General features: G+C 42.0%; 1 protein-coding gene across 2 annotated transcripts in view; it reads right to left on the bottom strand.

Annotated features, from left to right (window-relative positions):
- Positions 1 to 19,545, bottom strand: part of LOC137323270 (protein FAM149A-like) — a 145,243-nt gene that overhangs the window by 15,778 nt on the left and 109,920 nt on the right. For both annotated transcript variants that reach the window (XM_067986764.1, XM_067986770.1), the window contains exons 7-10: positions 18,304 to 18,500; positions 14,317 to 14,474; positions 7,672 to 7,775; positions 1,584 to 1,811 (exon numbers count right to left, since the gene is read on the bottom strand). In XM_067986764.1, coding sequence (XP_067842865.1) covers positions 1,584 to 1,811; positions 7,672 to 7,775; positions 14,317 to 14,474; positions 18,304 to 18,500 — 687 coding nt within the window. The remainder of the gene's footprint in view (positions 1 to 1,583; positions 1,812 to 7,671; positions 7,776 to 14,316; positions 14,475 to 18,303; positions 18,501 to 19,545) is intronic.

Here is a 19,545-nt window from a genome sequence, read left to right as displayed (position 1 = left end):
GGTAGGCTTTTTGGGCTGGGGGGGAAGCACTCCTGCTCCTCCGGGCCCACAACCTGTGCCAGAAAGGCCTTAGTTTCAGGCCTCCCTTCACATGGCGTAAAAAAGAAGGCCCTGGAATCCCAGCGCCCCAGGGGTTGAAATGGGAAACTTTGGAAAGTGGGATTAGGCCGGGTAGCTCTATTTTGACCGGCACAGACACGATGGGCTGAATGGTCTCCTTCTGTGCCGTAAATTTTCTAAGTTTCTATGTTTCTATAAATGGGGTTTCCACCGAGGTTATAGCATGCAAACAGAAGAACCCTCCCAAGGAAGTTCCTGGCAAAAGTATCACAAATATGTATGAACATCAGTGCTTGAAAAACAGGGGGCGCACTTGCAGTCACTGTCCACACAGATAGCTACTGGTGACACAAAACAGAAAAAAAATTCCAACATAGAACTGAAACAAAAATATTGGGCTCAATTTTAACAGTGAAAAACAGGTGGGTTGGAGGTGCGGGGGCATTAAAAATTGCCACCATTTCAGACCCGCCCCCAACCCTCCTATTTCCGGTTTTCACCGGGGCGGGAAGAGGCGCGGGCCACCAAACCACTCCCAGGAGGCAGGTCGGGCCTTGAAACCTTTCAAGGAGGCTTTGGGCCTCCATTTTTCTAGACTTCCCGATTTCAACCCTGGAGTTCAGGATTCCCAGGCTTTCTGTTTTACGTCTCGTGAAAGAAGGCGAGAAGGCTCAAGACTAACAGGTAGGTGCCTAGAAAGGCACAGCTTGTGGCCCAAAGGAGCAGGAGTGCTTCCCCCCAGGCCCAACAAGCCTACCTGCACCAACCCCCCAACGATCGCGGGCACCCGACCCCCGATTGCAGACCCCCCCTCCCCCAATCACGGACCCCCAATCCCCAACTCCGATCCTCCCCCCAACCTCAATCTTCCCCCCACACTCCAATCCTCCGACCTCCGACCCCGATCCTCCCACCCCTGACCACCGATCCTCCCCCTCAACGATTGCTGACCCCTGCGATGACCCCCGATCCCGACACCCCCCTGTGACTGACCCCCGATCCCTCCCCCATGACTCACGACCACCTTGCCAACCTGCCCACCTGTGCCAACTTATGCCCAACCATGTCCCAGTGCCCACACATGCCCCTGTGCCCACCCCCATCCATCCATGCAAACAAAGACTTACCTGAAGACTTACCTGAACACGTCCTCTCCCTGGCTGGTCTCCCATCCGACTGAGACCAGCCTGTCACTCAGGCTGTTCAGTCGGATGGGAAACCAAAAAAAAAAAAAATTCGTCCTTACGTCAAAATCGTAAGGACGTCCGGGAAACCCGTACTAATGGGTTTCCCGACCTCAATTTGAGCACCCCCCCCCCCACCACCTCCTTCCCGGCTCGGTTTTAAAATCAAGCCCATTATAATTAACATCCTTAACTCTCAGACCAAGTGACTCATGATTCAACATTTTGCTTTATCTTATTCAGATCACTATCTTCAATTCACTCCTGGCTATTCTCTGTGCACTTACACTGTTACTTCTGAAACCTGAAAACATTACTGAAAAAAGAAATGCTACTCACAGTTTAGTTCCCCTAAGAATCTCATCGCTGTAGACATTGGCGGCCTTTGACTTTAACAGCTCTGAACCAAGTGATGGCAGCTTACGTTGCGTAGCTGTCTTTCTTGAAGATGCCTGCACGATGCGAGATGCTGAGAGAACACTGTGATCTGTAGTCCGTCCCAGGCGATTTCTTATGGTGGACAAAATACTGGAGCCTGTACTTAGCTGCTTTTCATCCTGGTCACACCTTTAGGTGGGGGAAAAAAAATTAAGTATCATGTCTGATAGATGACCATTGATAGCTCCCACAGGGCCTTTAAATTAAGAACATAAGAAAATCTAGAGTGAGAAAGTGCCATGGAGCCTCTCATGCCCACTCCATCCAAAGTACATGATTGATTTTTCTATCATGAATTTTCCTCCCATACCACCTTTTGATTCCTTATTTTAGGGAACACTAATTTCCTTCCCTTGCCTTTCCTGGAAAAAAAATCAAGCAGTGATTTAGGAGGGACAGTAAGTAGTGCAGATAGAAGCAGGAAGGTGCAATGGGACATAGACAGATTAAGTGAATGGGCAAAACCATGGCAAATGGAGTTTAATGTGGGGGAAGTGTGAGGTCATCCACTTTCAACCTAACAAAGATAAATTGGAGTATTTTCCTTATGGTGTAGAACTGTAGAGGAGCAAAGAAATTTGGGAATCCAAGTACACAAATCATTTAAAGCTAGTAGACAGGTACAAAAAGCAATTGAAAAGGCTAATGGAATGTTGGCCTTTATCTCAAGGGAGCTGGATTACAATGGGGAGGAAGTTATGCTTCAGTTGTACAGAGCCTTAGTCTGACTCCATCTCAAATACTGTGTACAGTTCTGGGCACCGCACCTCAGATAGGATATATTGGCCTTGTTGGGGGTGGAGCGCAGATTCACCAGAGTGTTACCAGGGCTTAGAAGGTTAAATTATGAGGACAGGTTGCATAAACTTGGCTTGTATTCCCTTGAGTATAGAAGATTAAGCGGTGATCTGATTGAGATGTTTAAAATGTTAAAGGGAGTTGATAGGATAGATACAGAGAAATTATTTCCTCTTTTGGGGGAATCAAGAATTCCTACTGTTCCTCTGTTATTAAATATCTATATCTCATCACCCACTTCTCAACCAATATTGATATGGCTCCTTTTTTTAATTCATTCTCAGGATGTGGGCATTACTGGCAAGACCATCATTTATTGCCAATCCCTAGTTGACCTGAGAAGGTGATGATGGGCCTTCTTCTTGAACCGCTGCATGTAGCAGTTTTATACAACTGAATGGTTTGCTAGGCCACTTCAGAGATCAGTAAAGTGTCAACCACGTTGGTGTGGGACTGGAGACACGTATAGGCCAGACCACGTAAGGACAGCAGGTTTCCTTCTCTAATGGACATTAGTTAACCAATTGGGTATTTACAACAATCTGACAGCTTCATAGTCACTTTTTACAGATACCACTTTTTTATTTCCAGATTTTTTAAACTGATTTCAAATTCTCACACTGCCATGGTGGGATTTGAATTCACATTCCCTGGATTATGAATCCAGACCTCTGCATTACTAGTCTAGTAACAGAACCAATACGTTATGTACCTAGAGTCTCCGGCACCAGGCCCACCAGGAGGTGAGGGGGAGGAAATTGGGAGAGGGGCTATGGTGGCCGGCAGTGGCCCATAGTTTCAATGTGGAGCCTGGAGAAGTGCTGCTTCACATTCAGGTAAGTTAAAAAAAAATTTTACTTACGTTTTGTGGCATCCTTCAGCAGTCCCTTTAAGGACTGCTGGTTTGTCTGCTTTTAGGCTAGAGAAAACTAACCGCAGCATGCACAACACTTATTGGGTTGCCAACCCTCCAGGGCTGTCCTGGAGTCTCCAGAAATTGAATATTAATCTCCAGGACACTGCCATGAGCAAACCAGGAGAAAAATCATAGTTAGTAAAAAAACTTTTTTTCATTTTCTTTGAACACTTTCATTTATTAGTTCTAAAAATATTGAAGATGACAAAAATAATTGTTTTGACTGACAGTCAAGAATCACTCAATCGGCTTTCAAATTGGCATGGGAAAGCGGTCTGAGGATGTGTGTGTTGGGTGACCAATGGCAGGTGTGGGGCAGTTGGAGGCAGGAGGTCAAATGATGAAACCTCCAAGAATATATTCAACCAAAGTTGGCAACCGTAAGCGCATAATAGAAAGGGGCCTAATCCAGGCATCAGACCCTGGATTTACATCGGAAATGGGCCGAATGCTAGTTTCAGGCATGCACCCGAGACGATTCTGGGGCACCCTAATCAATTTAGCATGTGACACGGAATGAATGCATGCCATGTTGGACCCTTCAGCGCACGTTTTTCGCCTGAAAAATGGATGCTGCGCGCTCCAATTTCTAGGCCTGCTAGTTTATTTCCTCCTCATCTATAGCTTTGATTATTTGAAGACCTGCATCTTGCTTCTCCTCAATCTTTTCTCCAGTTAAATTATGTTTAGATGCTTGCGCCTTTCTTCATAACTTAGGTCCATAAGGAATATACTCCAGAATTTATTTTGAAACAGAAAAATGGCATGGAAATTTTATCAGATAGCTCCAGCTGAACAGTTAGCACCAAGACAGGCACAATGGACTAAATCACTTCCTTCTGTGATCTTATTTATATGATTCAATGAACTGGTATCATCATTGATAACTGCAACTCCAGTGTAATTTATTCTGACTTGTAGTCCAATGCCCTCCAGATGTACTCCAGTACTCAATGGGGTAAAATATGGGCCATGTTGCACCAATTTTACGGGCATAAAAAGGACCAATTTCGGGGTGCAACATCCCTTGCGTGATCTGTGGCACCACCTGAAACAGGTGTTAGGCTCCATGCATATGTAAATGAGGGGCCTAATATCTGTTTTAGGCCCGCTGCAGGAAATTGGGCAGTGCTGAGCAGAGCTGCTCAGGTTTCCCCAGCAATTTCTGTGTTCTAAGCAGCGGCTGCCACCAAAAATTTCTTTTTCTTTTTCTTACTCCCCTCCCAGGACTCACCTGAGGGCTGCTGCTGGTGAAGCAGACGGCCCAAATTTGAGCCAGCCCATGGCTGAGCTGCCTCTGGTGGCACGAAAGACACCCGCAGCTCACCCCTATTGTTAAAATGAGGCCAAGATCCATTCCTAGGAAGCCTTGGGCCTCCCGTTTCAGACACTGTGGGAGAACCTTCACCACACGGACTGCAGTGGTTCAAGAAGGCGACTCACCACCACCTTCTCAAGGGCTATTAGGAATGGGTAATAAATGCTGGCCTTGTCAGAGACGCCCACATCCCATGAATGAATAAAACAAAGCGCTGGAAGTGCACCATCAGTTGTGCAACCAAGAACGGGCCCACAACATACTTTTCCCCAATTTGCATTTTAATCAATGCTTCATACTGACCCGATGCTGTCAGAGTGAAATCAATGATGACTCCCAAATCCCTTTCCCTTTTTGGCCTTTGCCAATAGACACCCTTTTCATGGTATCGTTCACAGTGAACCAGTCCCTTGCCAGAATATAAATCGTCCCTTCTTTGTTTAGAATTAATACTTGTTCAGAATCCCCCCAATTCCTCCCCATATTCAAACCTATCGCCTCTATTCCTCATATGTGGAAATTATTAACATTTAATTCTGCTGTTTACAATCAGTTCTGGTATAATGGTAAAGTCAGTCCTTTTATACACATGTAAGGAATCTTACAACACCAGGTTATAGTCCAACAATTTTATTTTAAAATCACAAGCTTTCGCAGATTATCCAGATTATCCAGATTATTCGGAGATAATCTCCGAAAACTTGTGATTTTAAAATAAAATTGTTGGACTATAACCTGGTGTTGTAAGATTCCTTACATTTGTCCACCCCAGTCCATCACCGGCATCTCCACATCATGGCTTTTATACACAAGTCTAATTCTAAGCAATGTTAATGTATTTGTTCTAATCTATTGCACATTCATTCCACCCTTGCTAAAACGTTCACAGGTACAGGGCAAGGCTGTGCCATAATAATGCATTGTTTGTCAAGAGCTTGTCCTGGATTTTCTGGTTCATGAGATTCTCATTGTAATCCACCACTGAAATGTGCCAGAGCCACTCAGGACATTTCCATCATCACCATCTGACATTAGTTTTTTTGTTTAACTATATTCTCCTCCCCTTAAAACTATAACCCTTGTAACCTACAGTCCCACAGTTCTTGAAGGAACACATCAACATATTGCATACACAGAGTGACCTCATCTTTAAAAATGTTGTGAAATTTAAGGTGACAGAGGCACACTGTTAGTCAGAATTACAAAGTACAAGTTCACTTGATACTGAACCCACATGATTTATTTGTCATACAGATCTATTTATGACCCTCAATGAAACAAGCATTTGGTTGTAGCCGCAGCAAAATGTGCACACCTGCCATTTTGTTTGGAGTTGTTAAAATATATGCGGAAAAAGAACAAAAAGAGAGATACAGCCCTCAGTTTAACAGGTGCGAAATGTGACTCTCAGTGAAACAATGCTCTTTTTCAACAAAAGTGTTCAATGTTCTTTTATCATTAATTTTAACAACCCCCAAACAAAATGGTCTGTTCTGTCGGCCGGGCCTTTGAGATACTGCTATGTGATTTTTTAAAAATATGATGAGCTTATTGGGCCAGCTGTAGGAGCAGGGGGATGGCATACAAACTTACACAAGGGGCAGATGGCAATGCATCACAGGTCAGATTAGTTTAGGGTCCACTACAGTAAATACCTGGGAGGTGGTTGAGAAGAATCATTACAGCTTGAAAAAGAATACCAAGATAAGGCAGGAATATCACTCTATCTTAACACATAGATGAAAAACATAAATGGGAATTGAAATTAAGTTATGTTAAATAAACAAATTAAAAAATATTCACTGTTGCAAAAAGCATACTACTCACTGTTAAATTGGGTTTTTTTTCTAACCACCTTATTCCAGATTATTTCAGCTCTCATACCTTTAAAGACTCTCTCATGGATGTATCCCGTCTCTCTATACTTTCGAGAGTATGTATCCTTCCCTTGAGATCTACAGAGCTTTTGGTAATGTGCCCAGGAAATGAAGAATAAACCCTGTCTGGTGATTGCTTTTGGCTACTGGACTTATTCTATGCCTTCATAAGATCTAACTCAAGTCTTAAAAAGTGTTGAAGCATCACAATCAACTAAGTAATAAAACAATCACAACTCTAAGAACTAAGCTAATCATTTGTAAATCATTTTAAATTAATAAACAACATTTCTTTTCCCAGAATTTTTTGTCACTGTGGGAGCCTATTTAGTGTAAACAGTTTCTTGAAAATTCAAACTAATTTTTCTCTATTCATGATTTTCAAACTGACTGGTTTCTTCTCAGGGATTTCCAAGCAAGATATTTTGTTTTGAAATGATCAACTCTTTTTATATCCCAGAAAAGAGTTACAGGGACTTACTAGATTTTAAATATCTCACTCAAATTTAGAAAGGAACCATCAGTCTTTTACTCATTTATCAACATGCAGAGCTATGGAGCGGTAGGACACAGGTTTTTCTATGTGATTCTTTTGATGAATCCTTTATGTCAACTGAATCCTCCAGAAGTGACACTAAGAACAACATTTGCATTTATATAGCGCTTTTAATATAAAAAATAAATCCCACAGCACTTCACAAATAGATGTATGGAAAATGGACACCAAGCTGAGAAAGGAGAGATTAGATGGGGTGGCTGAAAGCTTGGTGGAAGAGATGGGTTTTGAGGAGATTTGTACAAGAGAGTGAGCTTGAGAGGCGGAGGAATTTAGGGAGGGAAGAGAGATGAAGGAAACATCAACTGAAAAATTGTCACTTTCTTGTCACTCACACGCCTCCTGGTGTCAACCTAAGGAACAGTATTTTCGGAGGCCTGGGAGCACCCAATTCACCCAATCTAGCTTCTCGGCCATGGAATGGCACATATTTTAAAAGAATATTTATTAATGTTTACTTACAATAGTTTTCACACCACAAACTACAAATTCTTGTTTGTAATAATTTTTATTGCACTACTTACTGTGCTTTATCAGGTAATCCTGCATGTCTCTGCTGAAGTGGTTTGGCTTGAATTGTCATAACACCATTTAAATCATTGCGATAAGTGCTTGTCATGCGATGAGCCTACAAGGTACGGCAGAAGAGTACACAAGATGTGACTGGTCAATGTGACTGGCAATTACTTAATCAGTTTATTAATAGCCAATCATCACAAGAGAACTGTGTCACATGACAACATAAATGACAGTTATCAGAAAAGATCATCTCTCAGTTTAAAATGACAACAAAAATGTTTAGCTATTAATCTACTTTAAAAGAACAAATGTTTTCTGATTGTTTGAACTGACTGTCAATCATCTGTTCCTTATTTAGTGAACCAGTTTTATTATTCTAGGCCTATTCTCATGTGTTTATCTAAAACTCCAAAAAATTATTGGGATCAAGCCACTGTATTTAGAAGAAAATTGTTCTTCCTTCAGTTTTAACATTTTTTCTTCTTGAAAATGTACTGTTAAAGGAATGTCAAATCAAATCCAAGGTTTGAAATTCTGGAACTCATAAGAGAGCATAGGTAAAGACAGAAAAATGTACTCACAAGAAAAGACTACAAAAAGGGACCATAGGCTCACGCTCCCTTGATGAAAAGTGTACAGACGTTTAGATTTAATTACTTAACACAGAAGTTGCAGGATATATGAAACAGACTCAAAAGCAAAATATTGCGGATGCTAGAAATCTGAAATAAAAATAGAAAATGCTGGAAATATTCAGCACGTCAGGCAGCATCTGTAGAGAGAGAAACAGAGTTAACATTTCAGTTCGACAAAAAGTCATCAACCTGGAACATTAACTCTGCTTCTTTCTCTACAGATGCTGCCTGACGTGCTGAGTATTTCCAGCATTTTCTATTTTTATTAAATATTAAATGCTGGGAAGGCAGTGGATGTGGTGTTTGTTAATAAGTTTACTTAGTAACAAACTAGGAAAGACTTCCCACCCTGCTTCCTGTAAGGACTCCATTCCCTTCCCTCCGTTTCTTCTCTCCATTTCTTCTCTATCGCATCTGTTCCGATGATGCCACCTTTCACACCAGAGCTTCTGAAATGTTCTCCTTTTTCCTCAGTTGAAGATTCCCCTCCACCATGGTAAACAGGGCCCTCAGCCGTGTCTGTCCCATTTCCTGTATGTCCACCCATCCCTTCTCCTCCCTCCCAGAACCATGGTAAGGGCTCAACCTTGTCCTCATCTCCCACCCCACAAAAATATGAGTTCTGAGGAAAGGTCATTGACCTGAAACGTTAACCCTACCTTATTCTCTCCACAGCTGCTGCTTGACCTGCTGAGTGTTCCAGCATTTTCTGTTTTTATTTCAGATTTCCAGCATCCGCAATATTTTGCTTTTTGTTTTAGAGAAACATAAGAACATAAGAACATAAGAAATTGGAGCAGGAGTAGGCCAATCGGCCCCTCGAGCCTGCTCCGCCATTCAATAAGATCATGGCTGATCTGATCCCAACCACAAATCTAAAGAACACAAGAAGTCGGAGCAGGACCCGGCCACATAGCCCCTGGGCCCTCTCCGCCACCCACAGGGCATTGACCGATCCGAACTCAGCTTCATGTCCAATTTCCTGCCCGCTCCCCATAACCCCTAATTCCCTTTACTTCTAGGAAACTGTCTATTTCTGTTTTAAATTTATCTAATGATGTAGCTTCCACAGCTTCCTGGGGCAGCAAATTCCACAGACCCACTACCCTCTGAGTGAAGAAGTTTCTCCTCATCTCAGTTTTGAAAGAGTGGCCCCTTATTCTAAGATTATGCCCCCTAGTTCTAGTTTCACCCATCTTTGGGAACATCCTTACTGCATCCACCCGATCAAGACCCTTCACAATCTTATATGTTTCAATAAGATCGCCTCTCATTCTTCTGAACTCCAATGAGTAGAGTCCCAATCTACTCAACCTCTCCTCATATGTCCGCCCCCTCATCCCCGGGATTAACCGAGTGAACCTTCTTTGTACTGCCTCGAGAGCAAGTATGTCTTTTCTTAAGTATGGAGACCAAAACTGTATGCAGTATTCCAGGTGCGGTCTCACCAATACCTTATATAACTGCAGCAATACCTCCTTGTTTTTATATTCTATCCCCCTAGCAATAAAAGCCAACATTCCGTTGGCTTTCTTGATCACCTGCTGCACCTGCATACCAACTTTTTGATTTTCTTGCACTAGGACCCCCAGATCCCTTTGTACTGCAGTACTTTCCAGTCTCTCGCCATTAAGAAAATAACTTGCTCTCTGATTTTTCCTGCCAAAGTGCATAACCTCACATTTTCCAATATTATATTGCATCTGCCAAATCTCCGCCCACTCACCCAGCCTGTCTATATCCCCTTGCAGGTTTTTTATGTCCTCCTCACTCTCTACTTTCCCTCCCATCTTTGTATCATCTGCAAATTTTGATATGTTGCACTCGGTCCCCTCCTCCAAATCGTTAATATAGATTGTAAAGAGTTGGGGACCCAGCACCGACCCCTGTGGAACACCACTGGTTACTGGTTGCCAGTCCGAAAATGAACCATTTATCCCAACTCTCTGCTTCCTGTTCGATAACCAATCCTCCACCCATGCCAGAATATTACCCCCAATCCCGTGATTTTTTATCTTAAGTAATAATCTTTTATGTGGCACCTTGTCGAATGCCTTCTGGAAGTCTAAATACACTAAGTCCACTGGTTCCCCTTTATCCACCCTATACGTTATATCCTCGAAGAACTCAAGCAAATTTGTCAGACATGACTTCCCCTTCATAAAGCCATGCTGACTTTGTCCTATTAAATTATGCTTATCTAAATGTTCCGTTACTGTCTCCTTAATAATAGACTCCAAAACCTTTCTAGTTGGTCAACAACAGAAAAGTTACAACAGCAAAGTGTGTGGCACACAAGGGACATAACTTCACAAAGCAGGTTCTGACCACCCACCAAGGAAGGATTTTAAGGAAACTCACTGCATATTATTTCCTTGTTCACCAGAGCACTGGTCACTGACCACTGGACTACAGAAGGCACATAGAGAAAGTGATTTTTCTTTTATGCTATCTTTAGCTTCTCTTTGTTTCCTGTTATGTATCCAGTTTATTATCTGAATCTCAGCTTCCTTCTTTGTCACAGAAACTTTCTCATTGTACACAATACTTTTTTGAGCCACATTATGAACTGTTTCTTGAAAGGTATAGAAAATCCACTTATTCTAGTCTTTCCTTAAAGAACTGCAATACATTTGTGAAACACAACCTTTCCCTCACAAACCTTGGTTGGCATGGAATTATTGGAGGCAATTTTAAACTGCTAACCGTCTATTTTTCACCTGAGAAACGAGTGTCCAGCAATTGTAAATTGGGAGAGGCACTTCGGCCATCCCTTGGAAGTACCTCTCCTTGGACACTTAAGGCCTACCTGATGCAATTGTCAGGTGGTCCTGTAAATGAGTGAGCAGTCTGCCCACCTGAAACAGGCGGGAGGATGCTTCAACATGTAAATCAGAGTCTTTCGCTGATTGTAAAGGGATCACTGGAGGCCTCTCAATAAAAACAACCTAAGAAATTTTCAATATTTTGGGGGAGGGTCCCCCAAAATAAAATCCACCCACTGCAGGCCCATTTGTGGCCTCACTCCGGATTTCCTCCCTCCCTGGCCCGACCTGCCAATAACCCATTTCCTGCCTTACCAATACCGACAAACCACAGTCAGCTCGCTGACGGCATGCTAATGAGGCCTGAGCCTCAAATGACTCGGGCCTGAAACTGGCATGAATGGGTGGGCTAAGCGACTGCTCCGTTGACTTTACGCCCACTGTCTGAAGTCCCAGCAAATGATGCCGGTCCTTGGATTGGTTTTCCGGTCAGCTTGTTGTTAAAATTGCTTGAATTACTTCCTTTATGATAGAATGGTTCCAGGGATGACGAACTTCATTTACGTGGATAGACTGGAGAAGCTGAGGTTGTTCTCCTTAGAGCAGAGAAGGTTGAGAGGAGATTTGATAGAAGTGTTTAAAATCATGACGGGTTGAGATAAAGTAAATAAAGAGAAACTGTTCCCATTGGCGGAAGGGTCGAGAACCAGAGGACACAGATTTAAGGTGGTTGGCAAAGAACCAAAGGCGACATAAGGAAAAACTTTTTTACGCAGCAAGTAGTTATGATCTGGAATGCATTGCCTGAAAGGGTGGTGGAAGCAGATTCAATCGTGGCTTTCAAAAAGGAATTGGATAAATATTTGAAGAGAAAAGATTTGGAGGGCTACAGGGAAAGAGCGGGGGAATGGGACTAACTGGATTGCTCTTACAAAGAGTCGGCACAGGCTCGGTGGACCAAATGGCCTCCTTCTTTGCTGGAATGATTCTATGATTCTGTATCTTACAATGAGAAAGCTTCTGAGCAAATGTTACAGATCTATAATTCCCAGGATTATGCTTCTAACCTGTGTGCCCTTTTAATTGGAATGCTAGCATCTTTCCAGCCATTTGCTGTGTCTCCTTTCTTTAATGAGCTGAAAAATATTTTGGTTTTTGTTCCCACTATTTCTGTCTTTCCTTAAGTATTTGCAGGCACTGCCCATCTGGTCTTGTTTGCTTACGATTATTCAGACACTCCAGTAATTTTGTTCCTATTCCCTGTTTTCTCGTACACTTGGATGCATTTCATACCTCTCCAATTACAGGAAAGGACACTTACTGACATCTGCGTAATAATGCTAATTTCTGCATTATTGTTTTCTTCTCCCACTTCTCTTATTTCAAGGGGCCCACTTGTTCCTAAGTACTTTGGTAGTTAGAGATATTCAATAACTCCACCTAATACCCTAGCGATTCTTTTATTCCACTTTTGTTTTTACATCCTCAGTTATCTTTTCGCTAGCTTTTAATTGCAGCCTAGAATCATTGGGCAAAGGTATAATGGGTTCATAGAACAATCCTACGTCCACTATTTTAACACAGGTGTTAATCCGTTTATCTTAAATGGGTGAACCCTGCCACTAAAAAAGCAGGCACAGGAATGCCATATAAACAGGTTAAGTGTTTGTCTGCTAATATCATCCACTCCAATTTCTAGGTCATATTTCCTAACTCTTTGCAAGAATAAGTATGGGCATGTGCAGTGAGTCCAATGTTTACAGCACTACATTTTACTATGAAATCTCCTGTTTAACATCTGAGCATGGCCCTTCCTTTATATAGTGACAAGTTCTCGCATTGGGAAATATGGTATAAGGCTGGTGGTAAATCTCCTTCCAGATCTCAAGTTGACCACGTTTAAATATGTAAAGAACAAAATTAAAGTATCTCTGAGAGGAGAGAGTGCACATCAAATCAGATAAATGGAAACTCTACTTCTGCGGATTTTGCCATTGTTTGGTTTGGAGATTTTTAAACATGGCAAGCTGACCGGAAAAAACAATCCAAGGACCGGCATGATTTTCTGGGGCTTCAGACTGAGCAGGGAACTGAACTTAGCTTGGACGTTGCTGCATCAAAATGGAAACACATTTGTAAATTCTCACAACTGGTTGACCAAGAATGCTAGGTTTTTACTAGCAAACACAAACTTTCATCATAGTCACCAGATCCTTTTGGTTCATACTGAAAGGGCAGAACCACACCAGAAACTTATGTCCCCCATGAAGAATATAACATGAATTCATTTTCACTCTCACCAGCCGTTACTCCATTTGCATTATTCGACCTGGTGCAGCATACGACAAGCATATCAATGTCGACCTTACCATGGGGAATTTTATGAGTAATAATATTAAGGAAGATCACAAATCCATTTAAACATACAATGGAGTATTTTTGTTTGGTACAATTTAGCGAAAAACTACATTAATGTAGAACTGTGCTATATTTTAGGCTCTCTTTGCAAAATGATGTTTCATAATGCAGTTAAAGTTGGCTTTTCTTTAAACTAGCAGCACAAATCGCTTGAATCCGGATTAAATTCTAAGAAGGCAAATTCAGATTTTCTGGATTCAAGTCTCCTGAAATTGTTGACTTATATTGGCTCTATAGATGCCAACTGTACTCCATTACCTTGCCCAAGTGCTATTTTCATGTATGATCCTAGACAGTGAGTGTTAGCAAGCTATTTTATCCTGAATAGCATCACAACCGAGCTTAATCCTGACAGTTACAAAGACCTACTTTCCAGCAGGAGTTTCATGATAGTGATCAGGAGTGAGAACCCTGGTTAACTTCTCCCTTTCCTAGCTGAGGGGTGCTGAGGCCAATCATAATGCCCTAAATGCCATCAAAGCTGAGATCAGATAATCCGGCAAAGACTGGGATGGAATTTGGGACTTTCCTAGTCTTGTATCATTCAGTTCCAAGGTGCGTAAACAAATTTACCAACTTCATCATCAAGGGGAGCCTGAGGTCTTATTAAGATTTTATGTATACTCATTATTACCTTTTGGCTTTTATATTCCATACCTCTTAAGTCCTGTAAACCTCAGACAAATCTGATAGCCAAATATCAATATGCATAATATGTGTTTTACATTGCAATTAAAATCTGTCATACATTTACCATACAAATTAAAAGACAGTTTTGGAATCATTTAAGGATCACAGCTACAAATATAAGAACATTACAGATGCATTGTACCTGAGAATGGATGAAGGATGTACCTAACGCCAAGATTCGTGTCTCAGAGCCTCTTGATGGTGGAACGCTATAGTTTGTTACGATGATTCGAGAGTGACTGATATGAGGGAATTTGCTCATTACTGCACTCTGCATATTCGCTGTCTGCTTATCCTCATCTGCAGCCAGCATAGGAGATTAAAAAAAACACAACAGTTACCCAATGCGCTGGATGTGAGAGGAGCAAGGAGTGTCATTTTAACAAAGATTGAATTGTGTCAGACACTGTAAAGATTTGATTTTCAGCAGTACCCTCACTGCAATTGTAAAAGATAAATTTCTAAAACAGGTGCTTAATATAAATTGATTAAAGCAACAAAAAGGTACAACACACAGTACATTTCTTGCAGTTATAAATTATTTTTACAACTTATAAGAGGAACTCTTAAAATAAGAGTGTCACCTTAAGCACTCATTTGAAAAGTGTCAATGGGATTTATAAGCATATTGACCAGTGTTCTAATTTGAAATTAAGGAGTTCCTAATCTCCTACACATTCCAGAGATACTTGTAAGATGGAAATGCTATGTGACAATTATAATTCTGCCGGTGCAGCATTCACCTGCATAAACCCTCCTTTTTAGTTAGTTATTTTTACCCTTAAAACCCATGAATTTTGATCTCGGCATAAATACCAGAATCCACCTGCCAACAACCTCCAGCGCTGGGAAGGTCACCTAGAATCATAGAATCATAGAAGTTTACAACATGGAAACAGGCCCTTCAGCCCAACATGTCCATGTCGCCCAGTTTATACCACTAAGCTAGTCCCAATTGCCTGCACTTGGCCCATATCCCTCTATACCCATCTTACCCATGTAACTGTCCAAATGCTTTTTAAAAGACAAAATTGTACCCCCCTCTACTACTGCCTCTGGCAGCTCGTTCCAGACACTCACCACCCTTTGAGTGAAAAAATTGCCCCTCTGGACCCTTTTGTATCTCTCCCCTCTCACCTTAAATCTATGTCCCCTCGTTATAGACTCCCCTACCTTTGGGAAAAGATTTTGACTATCTACCTTTTCTATGCCCCTCATTATTTTATAGACTTCTCTAAGATCACCCCTCAACCTCCTACTCTCCATGGAAAAAAGTCCCAGTCAATCTAACCTCTCCCTATAAGTCAAACCATCAAGTCCCGGTAGCATCCTAGTAAATCTTTTCTGCACTCTTTCTAGTTTAATAATATCCTTTCTATAATAGGGTGACCAGAACTGTACACAGTATTCCAAGTGTGGCCTAACTAATGTCTTGTACAACTTCAACAAAACATCCCAACTCCTGTATTCAATGTTCTGACCAATGAAACCAAGCAAGCTGAATGCCTTCTTCACCACCCTATCCACCTGTGACTCCACTTTCAAGGAGCTATGAACCTGTACTCCTAGATCTCTTTGTTCTATAACTCTCCCCAAAGCCCTACCATTAACGGAGTAGGTCCTGGCCCGATTCGATCTCCCAAAATCGGAGATCATTGGGGGGGGTCGGAGATCGTGGGGGGGTTGGAGCTCATGGGCGCGGGTCAGAGATCGTGAGGGGGTCGAAGATCATGCGGGGGATCGGACATGGGGGATCGGAGATCATGGGGGGGGGGTTGGGCATAGGGAGGGGGTCAGCCGATCGCATGTGTGGGATCACGACAGGTAGGCTTGTTTGGCCTGGAGGAAACACTCCTGCTCCTCCTTAAAAGATTTCACTGACTGACCCACCTTCTGAGAGCAGGTTGGTCGCCGCCCCTCGACCCGCTTCCGTTAAAACCAGAAGTGGGTGGGTTGGAGGTATGTTGGGGTCAGGTTTTACATTTTTATGATTTTTACTTCCCACACACCCCCAGCCCACCCGTTCGTGGGACTAAAATTTGCCCCATGGTCTTTTCTATGTCAAAGGTCTCCAGTCACATGATCAAAGCCTAAACTATCGATCATTGAGGCGTGTTAATGATTGAGGCATAGTAACAGGAAGCGATTGGACATAAAGAATGACCCTCCCCAATCCTATTGGTAAAAATAATATAAAAGACTTTGAGAGAAGAACAGTCTCTTCACTACCCGGCAGTCACAAGGAACGCACACTGCAGTCGAACATCACGGAAGAAGAAGAGGACTACATAGACTGAACAGCTGAAATACTCTCAAGCCTCGATGAGCAAAATGCTTGGTTTAAAGGTTGTATATGTATTAATAATTTGCCTGATGTATGTATGAATTGTTAAATCATTACATAATAATATTGCAAATTATTAAGTATAATGGGATTTTCTAGAGGAAAATCATATGTATAGTTTGATTTTGCTTCATGAATGCTCGTAGGAATTATAACATCATTAAATAATGATTTTTGATTAACGAAACTACCATGAGTGAGGGTGACTTTCTTTGCTTGACTATTCGTCCAGTTCCAAGGATCAGAGGAAATAAGGCATTCTCTGCACAAGTACATGTATCTCTGCTTTACACAGGTCCTTTGTTAACTTGAAAAGGAATCTTTTAACTTATGTTTATTAACCTGATAGAAGACAGTGACTTCACTTTATGAATTTTGACTCTCTAATGTGGCTAAATCTGATATTTTTAATTACAGTGGAACCTCTCTATTGCGATCATCTAAGGGACCAACCAAATTGGCTCTAGTTCAAAGGTGGCTACCTTACAATTACCCAAAAGAATGAGGAACTCAGCATTCAGCAGGGAAAACTGGATCCAAAAGTCATCTTCCCTTCCCTTCCCTTTCCTTCCATCCACCACCATCCACGTATCAACAACCTGTGAGCCGGAGCTGAAATATAAGCCTAGGCCCGGGTCCATAAATCAGCAACTTCTGACTACCATTTGAAAGACAGAAAGAACATAAGAACATAAGAAATAGGAGCAGGAGTAGGCCAATCGGCCCCTCGAGCCTGCTCCGCCATTCAATAAGATCATGGCTGATCTGATCCTAACCTCAAATCTAAATTCATGTCCAATTTCCTGCCCGCTCCCCGTAACCCCTAATTCCCTTTACTTCTAGGAAACTGTCTATTTCTGTTTTAAATTTATTTAATGATGTAGCTTCCACAGCTTCCTGGGGCAGCAAATTCCACAGACCTACTACCCTCTGAGTGAAGAAGTTTCTCCTCATCTCAGTTTTGAAAGAGCAGCCCCTTATTCTAAGATTATGCCCCCTAGTTCTAGTTTCACCCATCCTTGGGAACATCCTTACCGCATCCACCCGATCAAGCCCCTTCACAATCTTATATGTTTCAATAAGATCGCCTCTCATTCTTCTGAACTCCAATGAGTAGAGTCCCAATCTACTCAACCTCTCCTCATATGTCCGCCCCCTCATCCCCGGGATTAACCGAGTGAACCTTCTTTGTACTGCCTCGAGAGCAAGTATGTCTTTTCTTAAGTATGGAAGATTCAAAGAAAAGCAGCTTCAGCAACCCACCCCTCGGGCAAAAGGAGAGCTAAGGACCCGAGAGTGGTCAGGCACCAAACTAAAGCTAATGAAGCCTTCAGCAGGACTGCACTACCACAGCCTGGACTCACTCATCATCCCACCTCCCCCCGCCCCCAACTCACACTGCAGACTCTGGAAAAAAGGAAGTTAGGAATCCTCCTTTGCATTTGCAGTTATGGTCATCGAATTGTTTTATGTAGGTGGAATTAAGTGGCTGTAATTTGGGAGTGGCTGGATCAAGTGCTTGTAATATTGAATCAAAAGGTGAGTGCTGTATAGAGAAAAAATTCCATTGAATTGTTTACCTTTGGCTAGGGCCACAAGGTATGGCTGCTATAGATCAAGTGCCAGTACAGTAAGTACAGGCAAACACAAGTTCAACTGTATTCCTGATTGCATTTAGGTTTTAAAGAAATTACTATGTGCTGTAACCTAACAAAAGTTAATTCAGAATAGTTTGAGCTGCCTTAATGTCACACCAAAGGCTATTGAGTCTTTGATCTCCTGTACCTGAAAGGGTGTTTTCCCAGTGTTTCCTGATCAGCTCTTCCAACATTTCAATTACATCCCGCCAGATGTCATCAAATATCTCCGCTGATACAGCATCTTTAATGCAGGCGTTGGGAGAAATGGGAGGGATGCCCCTTTTATTTCTCCTTCGAGCAAGTTGAACTTTCTTTTGATCTGAACTCTCATCATCACTGATACTGCAATTGAAGCACAGTAACATAGACATGAACTTAAGGGTACCTCCTTTCATATACATATATTTAATACTACAATGCCATGTATGAGAATAAATTAGTGGGTAACATAAAAGGGAACCCATACGTCTATTATAAACATATAAATAGTAAAATAGTCAAAGCAAGGGTGGGGCCGATTAGGGACCAAAAAGGTGATCTTCTAGTGGAGGCAGTGGACATGGCTGAGGTACTAAATGAGTACTTTGCATCTATCTTCACTAAAGAAGAGGATGCTGACAACGTCACAGTAAAGGAGGAGGTAGTAGAGAAATTGGATAGGATAAAAATAAATAGGAGGTACTTAAAAGGTTGGCAGTGCTCAAAGAAGATAAGTCACCTGGTCCAGATGGGATGCGTCCTAGGTTGCTGAGGGAAGTAATGGTGGAGATAGTGGAGGCTCTGGCCACAATCTTCCAATCCTCCTTGAATATGGGAGTGGTGCCAGAGGATTGGTAGATTGTAAATTTTACCCTGTTCAAAAAGGGAGAGAGAGATAAACCTGGCAACAGCAAGCCAGTCAGCCTAACATTGGTGGTGGGGAAACTTTTAGAGACAATAATCGAAGACAAAATTAATTGTCACTTGGAAAAATATGGGTAAATAAATGATAGCCAGCATGGATTTGTTAAAGGCAAATCATGTTTGACTAACTTCATCGAGTCCTTTGGTGAAGTAACGGAGAGGGTTGATGAAGGTAGTACGGTTGATGCTGTGTGTATGGACTTTCAAAAGGCGTTTGATAAAGTACCACATAATAGACTTGTTAGCAAAATTGAAGTCCAAGGGATTAAGGGGACGGTGGCAGCATGGATACAAAATTGGCTAAGAGATATAAAGCAGAGAGTATTGGTGAACGGTTGTTTTTCAGACTAGAGGGAATTATACAGTGGCGTCCCCCAGGGATCGGTATTAGGACCACTGCTCTTTTTGATATATATTAATGACCTAGACTTGGGTATACAGGGCATAATTTCAAAGTTTACAGATGACACACAACTCGGGAATG

This window comes from Heptranchias perlo, chromosome 1 (assembly GCF_035084215.1).
Source record: "Heptranchias perlo isolate sHepPer1 chromosome 1, sHepPer1.hap1, whole genome shotgun sequence".
Classification (NCBI taxonomy): Eukaryota; Metazoa; Chordata; class Chondrichthyes; order Hexanchiformes; family Hexanchidae; genus Heptranchias; species Heptranchias perlo.
Note: the sequence above shows the minus strand (reverse complement) of the source record. Positions and strands in the feature narration are given on the sequence as shown.